The sequence below is a fragment of the Mandrillus leucophaeus genome, unplaced genomic scaffold (genome assembly GCF_000951045.1).
Source record: "Mandrillus leucophaeus isolate KB7577 unplaced genomic scaffold, Mleu.le_1.0 Scaffold31, whole genome shotgun sequence".
NCBI lineage: Eukaryota > Metazoa > Chordata > Mammalia > Primates > Cercopithecidae > Mandrillus > Mandrillus leucophaeus.
Window position 1 is genome coordinate 6,731,397 of NW_012103254.1, and position 18,787 is coordinate 6,750,183.

At 34.7% G+C, this 18,787-nt stretch overlaps 1 protein-coding gene across 3 annotated transcripts in view; it reads left to right on the forward strand.

Annotated features, from left to right (window-relative positions):
- CDH10 (cadherin 10, type 2 (T2-cadherin)) overlaps positions 1-18,787 on the forward strand; it is a 201,911-nt gene that overhangs the window by 145,292 nt on the left and 37,832 nt on the right. For all 3 annotated transcript variants that reach the window (XM_011987414.1, XM_011987413.1, XM_011987415.1), the window contains 2 exons: positions 1,433-1,552; positions 2,298-2,465. In XM_011987414.1, coding sequence (XP_011842804.1) covers positions 1,433-1,552; positions 2,298-2,465 — 288 coding nt within the window. The remainder of the gene's footprint in view (positions 1-1,432; positions 1,553-2,297; positions 2,466-18,787) is intronic.

Here is an 18,787-nt window from a genome sequence, read left to right on the forward strand (position 1 = left end):
TATATTTATTTTCTTTTAGGAGACAATCAGAAAAAAAGATCAATGCAATTTACACTTCCTACAGATTTGTGAATCTTTATAATACTTATAGGTAGACACTCTCCTCAAAAATCAAGAAAATATCATTGAACTTCAGTAGAAAATTGTGAAAATAAATTGTTTTTTGTCACTTGGATTCAGATAAAAGTTGTGTAATTTTTTGATCCCAAATATAATATAAATATATTTAGAATACCATACAGGTTATAGAATCTTCACATATACTCTAGTCATAATTTACCGAAAGATTTCATCTTGAATATGTACTGTCTACATATTTCAATTGAGGAAATTGATTAGATTCTTTTTTATTAAATATCATAAAATATCCTATCATTATGATTATCATATATAAAACTCTGCTGGTATCTTTAAAACTCTTTGAAATCTTATATTCAAAGAAGCCAGTTGAAAAGCCATGGTTAAATACATACTGATACAGAATTACCAAGTTAGATTGTGGAACCTGTAAAACATATGGCATGAAAAAAAGGTAGAAATATAACATTCAAGAAAATAGAATTTCTCTCTTCAGTGTAAATAAATGGGAGATGTATCAGTAGGCCAAGAAAATTAAAACTGCATTAATTTAGATATAGAATGAAAGGCAGTGAAAAGCATCAGAGAACAGTGATAACATTTTTATAGAAATATGTTTGGATTCAGTAGGAGAATAGACACTTTTCAAATATGTGTGAAGTTGTTTAAACTGATTAAACAAATCTGAAGCTTTTTTTTTTACTTGTTAACAGTTATAATAGCACATTTTCAGACTCTGCATTTCTCAAAAGCATTGTTCTGGGATTGTTATTTAATATTTGCTTCATTAAATCCCAAGAACTTTTGGCAGTAATCTCACTATAAAGTCCTTTTAAATATCTTGAACTTTATTAAATAGATTTTAGTAGTTCATGGGACTTGGGATCATGTTGAATTGTTTCTAAATTTAGAATTTAATCTATTCATAAAATTGTATTCTAGAGCAGATGTTAATTATTTTTAGAGTTAATTAGTGGAGAGCAGGAAGAAGAACACACTTACTCCTGTGTGATTAGATATGCCCTTTACACAAAACAAATCTATTATGTGAAAATGAATTTCAATATCCAACTTGAGCATTTGTAAAGTAATTGTATTTATCATATTCTGATATACTAGCATTATTTATTGCATGCATACAAAATAGGCATGTTGACTAAATAAATATTATGTACTTGAACTCAGAGTTTACCTGTAATAACACTATATTAATGTACATATTCATCCAAATTGTATATGAAAGTTTAAGAGGTCATTATTAAAGCCAGAAATCATTCAAGTCTTCAATGAAAACCAGTGCTTTTGCTCCTCCTTCTGGTACTGTGCAGAACTAAGCTGAATTTGGATACTTCAGGTACTTCTGTGGTGCAAGTCACAGCTACAGATGCCGATGACCCTTCATACGGGAACAGCGCCAGAGTCATTTACAGCATACTTCAAGGGCAGCCCTATTTCTCTGTGGAGCCTGAAACAGGTCAGGAATCATGAATTGCTGTTTGTTCATTTGATCATCTTTGTGACCTTTATCAGTAGAAAGACCATGGGAGAATAAGAACAAAACTTTGACGTTAATACTCACAGTTGAGTGAGGATGCAACACTTAAAGATGTAAGAATTCAAAGTTAAATCATAGAGTGAACTAATGGAAACCTCTGTGTAGATATTTTAACATATAGGCTTAGGCCACTCTAAGCACATGTGATGTTGCTAGGAAATGGAAACACAATACAAATGATATTTCCACAGACTCACTTTTCACTTTTATTATTATTATTATTATTATTATTTTTGAAACGGAGTCTCGCTGTGTGGCCCAGGCTGGAGTGCAGTGGCCCGATCTCGGCTCACTGCAAGCTCCTCCTCCTGGGTTCACGCCATTCTCCTGCCTCAGCCTCCCAAGTAGCTGGGACTACAGGCGCCCGCCACCTCTCCTGGCTAATTTTTTGTATTTTTTAGTACAGACGGAGTTTCACTGTGTTAGCCAGGATGGTCTGGATGTCCTGACCTTGTGATCCAACCATCTCGGCCTCCCAAAGTGCTGGGATTACAGACTTGAGCCACCGTGCCCGGCCTCCACTTTTATAATTTCTAGACAATAAAAATGAGTATGGAAACATGTCTTTCAAAAAATCACTAGCTTAAAAATACTTTTTGTGGACTTAATAAAATAATAATGGAGATTTCAGTGAAGATAATGGAAGTTTTTATATTTTCTCAAGGTATCATCAGGACTGCTTTACCAAACATGAACAGAGAAAACAGAGAGCAATACCAAGTGGTCATCCAGGCCAAAGACATGGGCGGCCAGATGGGAGGTTTATCAGGGACAACCACTGTGAACATCACGCTGACAGATGTCAATGACAACCCGCCACGTTTCCCCCAGAGTAAGCACTCTTTAATGGTCATTCTGCAGGGCAAAAGATTTAGAGTAAAAAGAGACAAAGAAAAAAAAAACCAAAAAGCAATTGTCATTCGTTTAATTTAAAACATACTAAAAATGTGCTACAAAAGTAAAGGTGTACATGCTGAAGAATTACTGTTATTATAAAATAAAATTGAATATTTCAAGCATATTTCACTCAGAGACAGGAGGACCTATGATCCCAAACCTCTTCATATGTGAGCTTGGCATCTATACTTGCAGTTTTAAGAACTGTTTCTTTCAGCTAATAAAATGAAACAATGTTTATTAGAAAACAAACTAAGTCATAATTTTACAATAAACTTATTTGTTTCTGTTTCAAATTTAATAATGAGGATCCTAAATTGAGGACACAGTTTTTCAACAAAAAATCTAATTTGACAAATTATAAGGACTAAGCCAGAAAGCACTGTGGAGGGAGAACCTCAGGAAACTATCTGACTTGCATTTAATGTTATTATGTGTGGAGTGATAAACTTAGTACAACATTTTGTATTCCTGATCTGCACATAGATCTATTTTGAACTGACCTCTCAAATTCTTAAAATAGATTAAGAATAGGTTAAGAACCTTTAGCTCCTGACCATAAAAACACATGCATTTGTTCTTCCTTCTTGTACAAACTTGATAGACTACATGTCAACTCGCATACTAGAGAGGATGGTATCAAATCTCAATGGAAACTCCCAAATTTTTGCTTTGCCAGAAGATCCTGTACTTAAAGATAGAATGTAGGGTCATCAGAAAAGTGACACAAAAAACATATTCGACTACCATCTGTGTCCTGAATTTTCAGTATATGCTGAATATTAACCTCTGAATTGGTCCCCCCATTTTAGTTTGTAATTGACTTTAAATACCTTGTGACAAAGTACTAAAATTTAAAGGCAATAGCTTTTTTGTAATATTTGTATCTTTATATTAAAGACCATTGCTCAGAGGAATTACTGTCTAGAATTAACAGCATTGTTTTGACTCTTCAAAAGCATTTTTTTCTCTTTTCTGTACTATTTTTACCTAACTTTGATTATTAATAGTACCTGATTCGAATTAAATTGTTTAAAAGCATGTATTTGGAAAGATTTCAAAATTCATACAGAATTTTCTTGAGCAGGCTAATCACATGCCTATGTATTTGTGATGGTTGTTTGATTAGATATTTAAGGTGTGCCCATCAGGTCTGCTGGTATGGTGCTGGGCCCCAGAACTCATAGGGAAAGGCGTGTGCTTATGCTTTTTTCAAATCATTAGGTTTCAGGTCCAGGTTACCTTTAATATTGGTAAGAAAAATAAAAGCAATAATAATCCTGCATATTTCTTAGAACACGTTTAAAGATGCGTGCTGTTTAAAATTTAAATTTCACATTTTACATGTATTTTTGACCACCTCTTAGCTCGAGCCTTTTACCAGGAGAACGAGCATGCAAATTCAGCACAATAAACCATAACAAATTAATTACATAATCTACAATGAGCAAAACTATTACTGGAAAAAAAAAGTATTTTATCGGTAATAAATTTCCTTTGGGAGTAGTATTGTATTTTACATTTTTGGGAACATATATGCACATGTGTCTAAAATACAGTCCATTTACAAATGACACGTTCAATAATTAAACTAAATCTACCTCCAACTCCAAACGTACAGTACAATACATTTAGAGGATTTTAGATCATCCCGTATCTTGTCTCATTATTATTATCACTATTATATTATTATTTTGAGAGTGAATCTTACTCTGTAGCACAGGCTAGAGTGCAGTGATGCGATCTCAGCTCACTGCAACCTCCACCTCCCACGCTCAAATGATTCTCCTGCCTCAGCTTCCTGAGTAGCTGGGATTACAGGCTCATGCCACCATGCCAAGCTAATTTTTGTATTTTTAGTAGACACAAGGTTTCGCCATGTTGCCCAGGTTGGTCTGAACTGTCCCATTATTTTTAAATTATAGATGGAAATATAATTTATGGATTTTTATTTTCTAAGTTTTCTTTTTTGTTATGAATATTTACAACCTTATCTAACCTTTGGGAACCCACATTCATGGGAATTAGAATGTTATTTGATTGTCTAAATCATACAACATTTGGAAAATAGTATTTAATATTATGTAAGTAAATAGCCAATCTTTGGAGGGAGTTCTACAGTTCACAAAGCCTTTCATATGTAGCATATCATTGAAACCTCACAACTAATCTATAGAAACCGTTACTATTATTATACCCATACATAGAAGAAAAGGAGGCTCAGGGTAAAAATGATAAAGCCACATAGGAAAAGTTTTCAAAAAGCAAGAGACATTTATTTGCAGTATATGTTTTTCTTTAACCCAGTATTACCCTTTGAATATGACAATATAAAACTTACTCAAATATTTTACATTCTTTTTTTCTCTAAGTCTTAAGGTTATACCAAGTTATCAAGTATTTTCAACTTACATCAAATCTCAATTCAAAAACTATATTTGTAGTTATAGCTATATGAGGGTTAGTGGCTGGGCTAGTGGCTGCCATGTTGGATAGCTCAGCAGCAGGCCCTGCAGTCATCCTGCATGAGTCCCAGTAATTTTCACTTAGTAGTTTTTTCACTTGGGTCAGTTAAACTGACATCTATTTTTCATTGTCATCAGTAACACTGGATAGTGGTCTCTTCTTTGTAGAGTAATGTAAGACTAAGTAATTTCATATCTAAGAAGCATTGACTCAGTGGCTGGCATTTAGTGTATTTATGCATCCAATAATGTTGATTCATGCTAGTTCTTTATTACCATTATTATTTTTATTATTCAATATTGTAAAAGTTAGGTCGCAACTCAAACTTTCCTTTAGGTTGGCTGATCTAAATTCATTATTTCCCTATATGCTGTATCAACAATCTCAGTCATCTGGAGGAGACAGAGACACATGAAAACTCAGATATCTTGCTTTATTTTTTCATTTATTTTATTGTGTGGATTTACAACAATGTTTCTAATTCAGAGATAATTTTGCCCTCCCCAGTCATGGCCCTGGACATTTGGCAATGTCTTGAGACATTTTTGATTATGTCAACTGGCAAATGCTACTGGGATCTAATGGGCAGGAGCTAGGGGTGCTTCTAAGCATCCTTAAAATTTCAATGACAAAGAGTTATCTGGCCCAATATTCCAGTAGAATCTAAGTGAGAAATTTTGATGCTGTATGAGGGACAATTCAAGTAAATCACAAATTCATTGATTTAAAAATATTTATTGAGATCACCCTTGTACCAAATGCCATTGATATGGTTTGGCTGTGTTTCTGCCCAAATCTCATCTTGAATTGTAGCTCCCATACGTCCCACGTGTCATGGGAGGGACCTGGTGGGAGGTAATTGAATCACAGGGGTGGTCTTTCCCATGCTGTTCTTGTGATAGTGAATATGTCTCATGAGAAATGGTGGTTTTATAAAGTGGAGTTCCTCTACACAAGCTCTCTCTTTCCTGCTGCCATGTAAGACATGACTTTGCTTTTCATTTACCTTCCACCATGATTGTGAGGCCTCCTCAGCCATGTGGAACTGTGAGTCAATTAAACCTCTTTCCTTTATAAATTACCCAGTCTCGGGTATGTCTTTATTAGCAGTATGAGAACAGACGAATACAGCCATTTTAGAAACTAAGTCCAAGCATATGGCATTTGTCAAAACAACAACAAAAAGCCCGGGTTTGTATCCCTGTCGCCTTTCTTTAAAGCAGAGGAGACAAATCATACATAAGTAAAAGCATTGTACACTGGCAAAGGGTAGTTCAGTCCTGTATAAAAAACAATCACATGTGAGACAATTCCAGTGTAAGCAGGATTTGACGATTAGGGGAAGGGGAAGGCTAATAGAAGCTCTCATTCAAAAGGTGATATTTCACCTAAACACTGCAATATCTAGCCACTAACAGAGGGAGAAATCCACTTAGCAAAAAGATCACCATGTGGGAAACCCTGAGGTTGGAAATTGAAGGGAGTCTATCCACAACTGAAACTTCCTGTGACTGGAACATTCCAAAGAATGAGGAGGTTGATGGGAGATGAGTTTAGAGGGCTTTACCCTCAGGGGAACATTGACAATTATAAATTATCATTGGCATTAACAAAGTAATAACTGTGTGCCTGATCCAAGTTATCTTTGTAGTCTCATGGTTTTAAAAGTATATAAATATGTGAACATTAATATATGCACATTAGTATAATTCTAAAAAGGAGTCCATGGATTGGAAGGTCGGGATGCACCTTAAAACTGATATCTAAAAGTATTTTCTACTCTTTTGCTCTAAATATTAAAATGTATACAAAATAAATGCACTTACTTCATGTGTACCAATAACAGTTCCATTAAGGAGGATTCCAGAGCAAATTTTCCTGGTCTCCAACCAAACATTCAATAATCCTTAAATTTTTCTGTTTCATTGTGCTAATACTAGAAAAATATTATACTTCCATACTTTAAATCTATTTGCCTGGTATTTTCACTTGAATATTTTTAGTCCTGTTTACCCCTTTTCTTTCCTTCTTTCTCTAAAATCATAAAAACATAGAAAATCATAAAATTATGTAAAATTGTTAAAGCAGATCATTGGAAAGGTCTATGAAAAGCTTAAATTACTGAAACGTGATCATTGTAGGGCTTTGCAAAACCAACTGGGACAACAGTATTTGTTTCCAAAAGGTTTTACAAAAAGTGTCCCTGAGAAAATGTTACAATATTGATTTTCATCTGTCCGTAGTTAATGACTAAGGGACATCTAATGTACTGAGGTCTGGCTAATTCCATCTTTGCCTTAACACTCCAGAGAATCTCTATTTGAAAACGCTCTCCAATATCTTCAAGGAACAAAAATAGGCACCAGAGAAGAAGGTCAAGGCCTAGAGAAAAAGAGTTTGCAAAAGCAACTAAGCAGGAGGTCAGGTTCCCAGCCAACTAGTTGATGCCTAGGATTGGGCACTAGTTTAAAAAAAAAAAAAGAAAGAAAACAGAGCCTTTTATTTACGGTAGGTGCTCTTCCATACATCCCATCACAGGGACAAAAGTCAAGAAAAGCAGATTGTTTTCAAATTCCACTTACCAATGTTGTGAGCTCCTAAGAAACCTGGCTTTTATAGAATCATGCTTCTGTACACTCACTGACTCACAGACATTATTGCAAATAATTTAGGTTGACAAATAAAAGTCATGGACCAATAACATGTACATTTATGTAGTGTCAGCTTTGCTGAGCCTTTTTGAGGGAGGAAAAAACCTTACAAACTCCAAGCAAAAGGTCACTGTATGATTGAGTGACTCTCTCATATGTATGCAGGGTATCATGTATATAGATAATCAATGTCAAATTAAACGAGAATTTGATATATTTATTATGTAAGCATCCAAATCGATCCTAAAGGCACTCAAACGAGTGAATGTATTGTTGTCTACTATAATTTCCCATGGATTATTGACAATAGGGACAAATATAAATAGCTTTTCATCATTTGGTTAATGTTAGTTTTGAAAATTAATGAAACATTTCCCCACTTAAAAGACAGTTTTTATTAAGATAAATTATAGGTGATGGAAGACTTTGAGTATTCAAATAAACTGAGGTAAGATCTTACTTCCTGAGAATTTCAACATCAGTTCTTCATATTTCCCATCAAATTAACTCTAAGGATTATACACAACTATAACCAATTCAGAAACAACTGTAAACAATTCCAGAATTATTTACAGAATAATCATCTAAAAGAGATGTCATAGCTATGCATGCTTATTTGTTTATCTGAATGCCATTGATGGGCTACTGACTTTATCTCATTAAATTACTTAAGAAAGGATTATCTGGTTTGCCCAAATAAAACAGCAACAGTATAAAAATAATAGTATTAGGCATTGTTATAGCATGTACTAAACACTACTATGAAGTATAGTGCAAATATAAACTCACTTCATCTTTACGTCATCCGTATGAGATTGATAATGTATTAGGTTGGTGCAAAAGTAATCGCAGTTTTTGCTATTAATGGCAAAATTACTTTTGTATTAGGTTGGTGGAAAAGTAATTTTGCCATTAATAGCAAAAACTGCGATTACTTTTGCACCAACATAAATCTACCCCTTTTCGTTAGTCAAAAAAACAGAATCATGTAAATGTAAAGTCGCTTGTTCATGAAATAAATAAGAAGCAGGTTGAGGATCCAGGTTATTTGGCTTTTAAGCCTATGCTTCAAAGCACTACACCTAGAAAGATACTGGCACATCAAAAATTTAATCTTCCTTTGTGCATCCCGCTTTAGTTGATTCTGTGGTTCACTACTTTTATATAGATTATAGGGCAAAATTCAGGCAGGACATACTGAATTCTTAAAATGTGTATGCATGTTGTTACAGAGACAAGTAAATCATACTTTTATTGCTTGGTGCTTTTGCAGTATCCAAGGACCAAACACGACTGACCTCTTTTCTGGGATCCTTATACTGCCTGGGCAGATAAACAAGTTTGCATGAGACAAGGTCTTTCAAGGAAATGTCTATATGATATACATAGGGATTTAAGACACGTACGTTCAGTGAGCTGTGAGACTATCATAATCCCTGCCTGGTACAAGAGAGATTTGATTTAATAAGTGCTGATTTTCACTTTGTAAATAGAGTCAACCTCTCCTCTGCTGGGGATCCCAAGGTAATGGAGGCCCCAGGCTGATTTGCATATTTTAAAATTATCAAGCACTTTTCAACTAGAGCAACTGTCAGGTATGCCCCAAGGAAGATGCTTCAGCATGAGAAAGAAGGGAATAAAATTAAAAATGTCTCTTTTTCCCTGTTTTATTATCTAGAAAAAAATGAACCTACTTACACGCAAAAGCACTGTTCTACAATTTATGTTGGTTAGATGTAGCGTGATTTTCCCTCATGTTCCCAATGCCTATAGTTTGAAGGAGTTACAAAAGAAATTATGTCATTAAAGCATTCATTGATTTATTAAACATTGACCAAAGCCCTATATGTGCCAAGAACTGTGCTAAGAAATAAAAATGAACTGTAGTTGTCTTAAAGTAAGAAATTATGTACAGGATACATTCACAACTAATTTGCATTTTGGTGGGATAAACAGAACCAAACTCTCTCTCTCTGTCTCTCATACACACAGACACACGTACATACACACATTTACTTTTTTTCATTTCAGTTTCTCTTATATTCATTGTCTGTCTCACTTTTTCTTGCTTGCCTTTGTAACTGTACAGTCATGCACTCCATAATGACATTTCAGTCAATGACGGACCACCTATTGTGATGGTGGTCTCATAAGATTAGAATACCAATACTTATTTTTTACTGTGTTTAGCTATGTTTAGACACACAAATACCATTGTGTTACACATGTCTGCAGTATTCAATACAGTAACATGCTGTGCAGGTTTCTAGATTAGGAGCAGTAGATTCTACCATATAGCCTAGTTGTGTAGAAGGCGATACCATCTAGGTTTGTGTAAGTACACTCTGTGATGTTTGTACAACAAAACTACCTAACAGTGCATTTTTCAGAACGTATCCCTGTTAAGTGAAACATAACTCTACATATATATATGTGTTTTGTGTATAAATGTATAAATATAAATATAAATATGTGTGTACATGTTTATGTTTTGTGTATATATGTATGAATATAAGTATATTTAATTATATAAATATATATAAGACTATATATTTAATTATATAAGTATATATAAGGCTATATATATTTAATTATATAAGTTTATATAAGACTATATATACTTATATTTGTATATACACAAAAACATACATGATTATATATACTTATATTTATACATATATACACAAAACATAAACATGTACAGAAATATAACTGGTGAGTAATGCAATAAGATTAGTGCCATAATTGTCTAAATAATTAAATAATTAAATATTTTAGACATAAGGGAATCATGAAAAAGAACATTATTTAAAACTACTTCTAAAATGAATAAGAATTTTCCAGGCAGGAAAATAAGGGGCATTGAGGGAAAGAATATTTTTGGTGGTTATTGTTGTTAGAGAAGATAAAATGAATAAAAACAGACTTCAGTGAAATGTGTGTAATTTGGTTTAAATCAGGGATTGTGAAAGGTGAGATTATGACATAAGACATTGTTAGCATCATGAAAGAGTTGAATAAAAAGATAAAATGCTACATATATTATTTAAGAGATCTTTTTTTTGGAGAGCATCAGGCACAGTTCTTCATTTTGACCAATTATTTTGATAGCAATGAAGCACATTGCTGGATAGGAACAGCAGGAGTTGATGCAGTCTGAACTAATGCTGAAGAGAAGAGGAATTTGAGATATATTTAAGACAATTTAGTAACTAGGTAAATAAAAGGTTTGAGGGATAAAAAGAAAAGTATCAATGAAAAGATACTTTCAAGCTTTCTACCAGAAGTGTTTATTTGAAGAGAGGGACAGGGAAACTGGACTTGAGCATTTTGAACTGAGATGCCTGCAGAAAGACAGTGCCATCTAGTAGCTAGTGAAATACAGCATGTCAATCAGATGCGTGCAAATGAGATATTAGTGAAAATAAGCATGTAAGATATCAGCTAGGCTAAATGTTTAGCATGACAGAACCCGGGGAAATACATATTTTCCGTGAGTGATGAAATGTATAGTTTTCTAAGAGAAATCATGTATATGGAAATTACACAAAAACCTACTTGGAACATTCCAGTTAGTCCAGTGGAAAGTTGCCTTAGACCAAACTACTTGGCATATTGCATAATGGGATTCACACTCCTTCTGCATCGTGATATCCTCTAGGACAACTTGGACAATAACCCTCTGTAGGTATAAATTTAGAAATATAGATGTAAAACCAGTTATGCAAACCTGTTTAGACACAATTAAAGCTGTTGTTACAGAGTACACTTACAATTTCAGGTGAGATCCATTGTAAAGAATACCTAGGACAAAATAATATACTTATGAGTGATTAAAGTTTATCTTAACCTTCCTGAATCCTATATGCTTTTATTGTTTATACACATTGCAATTGTGTGTTATCTATTGATGCCAATTAACTTGGGGACCGCTCTAGAGGAATGTAGCAAAACGGATTTCCAGGACTCTGGGGATCCATGGCAGCTTCACTGAAAGCTCTGTCAAGTTACTTTCTTCAGTAGCTTAAACAGGAAACTAAGACATTGTACAGCATCTCGTTTTGCTCTAATTTAACTTAAATGCCCAAAGCTGAGTTGATGATCGTATCTCCAGTGCTCACAAATTTGGATTTCTCTCTTTCCTCTGGTAAGAATCTTCAATTCGAAAGCCTCAGTAGTTTCTCAGTCTCTGGTGTGACTTTCAGCTCTCCTCTGCTGTCTCCTAAATGCCCATTTAGCATTGCATAATTTCCTTAACTACTCTGCAGTTCCCTCCAAGGAGCGTTATCTTGTTTTTAATTTCTTCCTCTTAAGCTCATTAAAAAACATCTTTTAAGCATTATACAATGGAATGGTTTATAAACGTGCATAATTATGTCATTTTTCTTAAAGCAAGTATTGTTCGAGATTATCATGTAGCATAGAGATGTTACAATATGATTATACACAAAGCAAATAACAAAATAAGCTAATGTTAAATTATTTTGTTGATTCATATATATGATGCCTTTTTCATCTCAACTCTGGAAAAGTAGAATTTTAATGTAAATGTGAGTAGCAACGAGAGTAGAAAATAAAGGATGAGGACAAATTATATCTCTTTGAACTTTATTGGTTTTTATCAACAAAAAGAAACAGCAGCTGTTTGTTGCTAAACAAAACCTAGAGGTAAGCAGTTTGCCTTTGTCACCGTCCCAGTTGATTTCTGGCATCATTTTGTTGTTCTTAAGGAAGTCACCCTGTCACATCTCTTAAATCACCTATTATATCTTTCCTCCAAAGTCTCTTACTCACATTGAGCTGTCAGTTATTTTTAACTCTTGTACACAAATTGGCAGTATTTTAAATATTCAAGTGCAAAGGTCCTACTGATCAAATTTTGATAGAAGAAGTGACCAGGCATATCAGCCTCAAATAGTGGAAAACCATAAATTCATCAAAATTGTTTGAAATCATTAATAACTGACAGTGCAGATGTTGTGGTAGGTTGTCAGTATCAGGATGAGAGTGCACTTATTTATGTAGCCCCACATTTTGCTCAGTCCTTTGGAAGCTTTCTTTGCAATATTACCTCCTAGATTTTTACTTGCTCAATACGACTTTATTATTATTATTTTTTATTTTATTTTTGAGACAGAGTCTGGCTCTGTCACCCAGGCTGCAGTGCAGTGGCTGATCTTGGCTCACTGCAAGCTCCGCCTCCCGGGTTCACGCCATTCTCCCGCCTCAGCCTCCCGAGTAGCTGGGACTACAGGCGCCCGCCACCTCGCCCGGCTAGTTTTTTGTATTTTTTTTTAGTAGAGACGGGGTTTCACCGCGTTAGCCAGGATGACCTCGATCTCCTGACCTCGTGATCCGCCCACCTCAGTCTCCCAGGTGCTGGGATTACAGGCGTGAGCCACCGCGCCCGACCAATACGACTTTATTTATGTGATATAGAAATGGCAATTACCTCTCTCCTTCTCACATTCATGCCTTTGTGCTTCAATGGGTAACCACACTAAGAATGTACTCACCAGGAAGAAATATTTATCTGCCTAAACATTAAAAGGGAAGCAGATGATTCAATCTGACACCTGGAAATGAATTTAAAACAACTATAAATTAGAATTGATAGGAAAGCGTACCACATAATTAAAGCTTCATCACTGTAAGATAAAAAATAAGGAGCATGCAAATAGGTGTCTTTAAGGAGAAATGAAACTTAAGCACTCATTTGCCTTTGCCAGTGTATGCATAAACCATCTACGCCTGCTTTCTAGTTCCCTGCCTACTGCTTGCCCGAAATGGCAAACACCCTTGGAGGCAGAGCATGCTGGTTCTCAATTAGTAATTTCAGTTTGCTTGACAAAGTAGGATACTTGTATTCAACAGACTCATCTTAGAAATAAATTAGAAAATGTGAATGAATTACTCTCATACATTTAAAATAAAGAAATTCACTTTTCAATTTTGAAATAGACCCAATAAATCTTGTCCTAAAAATGATTTCTCAGCATAAACATAATTCCAGAGAAAACACGATAAACATATGTATGTAGGAAACTGAATATAACTTTGTTGAATGAATTAATTACTGATGTTGCCATATAATCAATTTTTGTTTTAGGGAAAAATAAATATGTTTATGTGCATGTGTGCTCTAGAAAAAAATTAATGTACGTATGTGCATGCATGCACACACACACCCCATCTATATTCTTCAGAGAAATTACTGTGGAAAAGAACGGATCGATCATCAATATAGTTATATTGTATCATCAGTAAAATTTTAAAAAATTTAGATTCATTTTAATGTGAAGCATTAAATGCTTCACTTTCCTGTTTAAGTCTTGAAAGTAGATAGAATTAACATGAAAAACACTAACTCTCATAAACATGAAATACACCTTGTAACAAATATTGTCTCTGTACCAATCGAAAAATAAAATACAGTAATAAATAATTTTGGATATTTGACCAGAACTGTAATGGCAAGTTTAAAGCAGACATATTTTCAGATTCTAAGCATGTGCCTAAGAATACAAATCAAACAATCTCAAAGAGATCAAACTAAAAATAAAATGTTTGAGAACAAATTTCCAGAGATAATATTCACAATGAATTCCATGTGAAAGTAAAATTAATTAACAAAGGAATGTTTTTTTTTCCAGAAGAGAACATTGATACGGTAACTTTTTATCATAAACTGATTATTTCTTCTATCATTAGGAAATTTTTGAAATTTTTTAAAAACAATTTTTACTAGAGTATTAAATGCATATATGTATGCCTATATGTGTGCATATATGCATAAATAAAATAAGCCATCCATTCCATTCTCATCTATAACTCTAATTCTCACAGATTATAACTTTATTACTCTTTTTAGTTCACCTAGGATTAAGCTACAATTTTCTAACTAATATCCTCTTGTTATTTGTTGAGATATTTTTATACATTACTCATTGACTTGCTTTTATGATTGATGAAAATGGACATCAGTTACACATCATTCTATTCTCCCCAAATATAATTTCACTCCCCATCCTCCCTTCCTGCCCCCCCCACACCCCCGTTTTTTGTATTCGCTATCTTTGCATATTTAAATGCCATGCTATGAAAGGTTTCCTTTCCGTGTGCCTCTATTTTGTTTTAATACTTACCGTTGTCAACCTCCCTCTTTGGCTTTCTGTCCCAAGAACAATCTCACAACAGCACTAAATGTATCACCTTTTTTTTATTGTTTAAGACACAAACTGATTTTTTAGTGTAATTTTCAAAAATGCTGTGCTGTTTACTGTAAAATTTAGGTCTCATGTGCTAAAATTTATAACAGAGCATACCATTGCTCCCAAAGGTCAACGAAAAAAAAAGGCATTTTATTTCCTAAGTAATTATTTCCAACTGATGAATATTATAGATCTTCTTTAGCAAGGCGATATTTTCTGAGATATCGCAGGCTTGTGTTTTTGATGTGTTGTGTGTGCAGCTGCTGAAAATTTGTTAGTGAGCAGCTCTATAGCATTTGCTTCAACTTGGCAGACCTGAAGATGCAATCTTAGAGCCCTCAGTATTCTGGTTCCAGCATGGGGGGGACTATTTTATTTTATTTTATTTTATCTTATTTTATTTTATTTTTTACTTTCTTGCTTTGGATTCAAGCTTTCTGGATCTCATGCATTCCTAAAACTTGATTTTCAGTCCCTTATGTTCCTAGAATGCATTCTTTACTAGGTTCCTTAAAAAGGTCCAAAGGGACTATGCTGAATCTAAAACCATCTTCACTGAGTTATCACACTTAATTAATATGGTGGCTAAAGTGAGCATGCAAGGTTCAAAATCACATTATCATAAAATGTTGATAATATTGTTCAATAATTTGTGGGATCGGGGTTGCTGTTGAAAGGTCACTGACATTTTAATCTTTTTTTTTTTTTAACGCTCACAATTACATATCAGTTTTTGTTTGTTCGTTTTTGAGGCAGAGTCTTGCTCTGTTGCCCAGTCTGGAGTGCAGTGGCACAATCTCTGCTCACTGCAATGCCTGCCTCCTGGGTTCAAGCGATTCTCTTGTCTCAGCCCCCGAGTAGCTGGGACTACTGGCACCCGCCACCACGCCTGGCTAATTTTTGTATTTTTAGTACAGACGGGGTTTCACCATATTGGCCAGGCTGGTCTGGATCTCCTGACCTTGTGATCTGCCCACCTCACCCTCCCAAAGTGCTGGGATTACAGGCATGAGCCTCCACGCCCAGCCTACATATTGTTTTTAAATGCTTGTACTTCCTTCCTTTTATCCTTCAGCTCACTTATTTTCTTGTTGGATGATGTTAATCTTTTTAACCCATCCATTATTTTCTTAACTTCAATGATTATGTTTTTAATATTCAGTTATGTTTGGTTTTAATATCAAATATGCTAAGTCATTTTTAGAGTTATAGTCTAGTCATATTTTTATGTCAACTTTTACTTTTTTTTTTTGAGACGGGGTTTCGCTCTTGTTGCCTAGGCTGGAGGGCAATGGCACGATCTCGGCTCACCGCAACCTCCGCCTCCCATGTTCAAGCGATTCTCCTGCCTCAGCCTCCCGAGTAGCCGAGATTACAGGCATGTGCCACCATGCCCAGCTAATTTTGTAATGGGGTTTCTCCATGTTGGTCAGACTGGTCTCGAACTCCCAACCTCAGGTGATCCACCCACCTTGTCATCCCAAAGTGCTAGGATTACAGGCATGAGCCACCGTACCTGGCCAAGTTTTACTTATTTAAACATATTTAACGTGAGTTTGTGTGTGGATTGTTCTGTATCTGATGACTCCAACATTAGCCATTTTGTTGATTGGATTCTGCTAGAGGTTGTTTTGTTTTGGAGGTGTTTTGTATGTTTGGGTTGTTGTTGCTTTTCTGTTTTTTGATTTTCTGTTTAAATCTTAAATAGCAGAGCTGTGTTTGCCTCTGTTGAGTGCCAGGAATACTACCCATACTTTAAATTATCAACTTGAAAATTATTTGTGGCCGGGCGCAGTGGCTCATGCCTGTAATCCCAGCACTTTGGGAGGCTGAGGCTGGTGGATCGCCTGAGGTCAGGAGTTCGAGACCAGCCTAGCCAATACAGTGAAACTCCATTTCTACTAAAAATACAAAAAAAAAAAAAAAAATTAGCCGGGCATGGTGGCACATGCCTGTAATCCCAGCTATTTGGGAGACTGAGATGGGAGAATCGCTTGAACATGGGAGGCAGTGGTTGCAGTGAGCTGAGATCGTGGCCACTGCACTCAAGCCTGGGTGACAGAGCAAGATTCCATCTCAAAAAAAAAAAAAAAGTTATTTGTGTTGTATATGTGTTTGTTTCTTTGTTTTAAATTTTCTAGTAGTATTTAATAAATACAAAAGAATATAAGTAGCACCCCTGAAAAATTACATTACAAAGATTTTAAGAATGCTTCACATGGACATATATCATCCTCTTCTTTTAGATAGTCTGGAGTTAGTTACCATGTGATACTATCTGATCATTGAGACTATCTGATAGATGTAGAAAGGGACAGGGTTGGGGAGGCATATATGTATATAACTGTGTGTATATATTCATAGTAGTATGTATATATTCCTAGAAAATATGAGTTCTTCTTGTTTTAGCTTTATAAAGCTAGTATCACACTATACCTCATTTTCTGAAACTTGGTTTTTTCACTCAATAATGTGTACCTAAGATTCACCCATATTTTTCCATATAAGTATAGCTCGCATTTTTCACTTTTGTATTATGTTGAGATATGCGATTATACAATTATTTATTCATCTGTTCTCATGCTGTTTGACACTTTGGTTTACTTCCTTTTTTTTTTTTTTTCATTTTACAAACAATAATTCTATTTGTCCTATGTCTACATATGTGTTGAATTACTGACCTCCAGTACTGCAGAATTTGAGCTTATTTGGGAATAGAGGAAATCAGTTTAAAATGAGGTTACTAGAGTTAAAGCCCTAATCCAATATGAATGGTATATTTACGAAAAGCGGCAATTAAGACACAGAGACAGGGAAGGCCAAGTGAATACACAGGGAGAAGATGGCTATGCAATGGTAGTAATACAGCTACAAGCTGAGGGGCACCAAGAATTTCTAGTGAACTCCAGTAGCAGAAGCAGCAAGGTAAGATTCTCTAAGAATATGTCCTTATCAGACTTGTATCTTCCAGAACTGCCAGACAGTATGTTTCTATAGTTATTGGCCACCTAGTTTTTGTTACTTTGTTACAGCAGCTGTAGGAAACTACATTTCCGAAAAAGTCATTGTGTCAAATATAACATCCATCAATTCTACATAATAGTTTTTATTCTACCACATACTTTTAACACTTGGGATTGTCAGACTTAACTTTTATTAATTTCATAAGTGTAAAGTTGGCTTTAATTTGCACTTACCTGGTTTAATTTTAGGATAGTTTTCTCTGTTTATTGATCTTTCATGTTTCCTCCTCTGTCAATTGTTTTCTATCAACATCCTTGACTAATTTCTCTACTAGGTTATTCTACCTTTTCTTATGGATCTTTAAACATACTATATTTGTAAATATGTGTGCTGAAACTGTCTGCTCTTTATTTGTAAAATGTTTCACTTTCTCTACATTGCCTTCATTTTATAGAAGGTTTTAGTTTAAGTATAGACTGATTTATCAACCTTTTTAAATTTTGTTTTGTTGTTTTAGAAATTCCTTTCTAACTGAAGATCATTAAAATATTGATCTATGTTGTTTTATAAACTAAACTTTTGCTAAAAGTTATTTTATAAATCTAGGATTGCTGGGGAAAACCAAAAAGATGCAGACTGAGAATTTTTAACTTAAATTTTGCAAGTGAGCTGGGCACGGTAGCTCATGCCTGCAATACCAGCATTTTGGGAAGCTGAGGCAGATGGAGCACCTGAGGCTAGGAGTTTGAGACCAGCCTAGATAACAAGGAGAAAAGCTATCTATACTAAAAATACAAAAATTAGCCAGGCATGGTGGTGTACGACTATAATCCTAGCTACTTAGGAGGCTGACACATGAGAATCACTTGAACCCAGGAAGTGGATGTTACAGAGAGCCAAGGTCGCACCACTGCAGTCCAGCCTGGGTGACCAAGCAAGACTCTGTCTCAAAAAAAAAAAAAAAA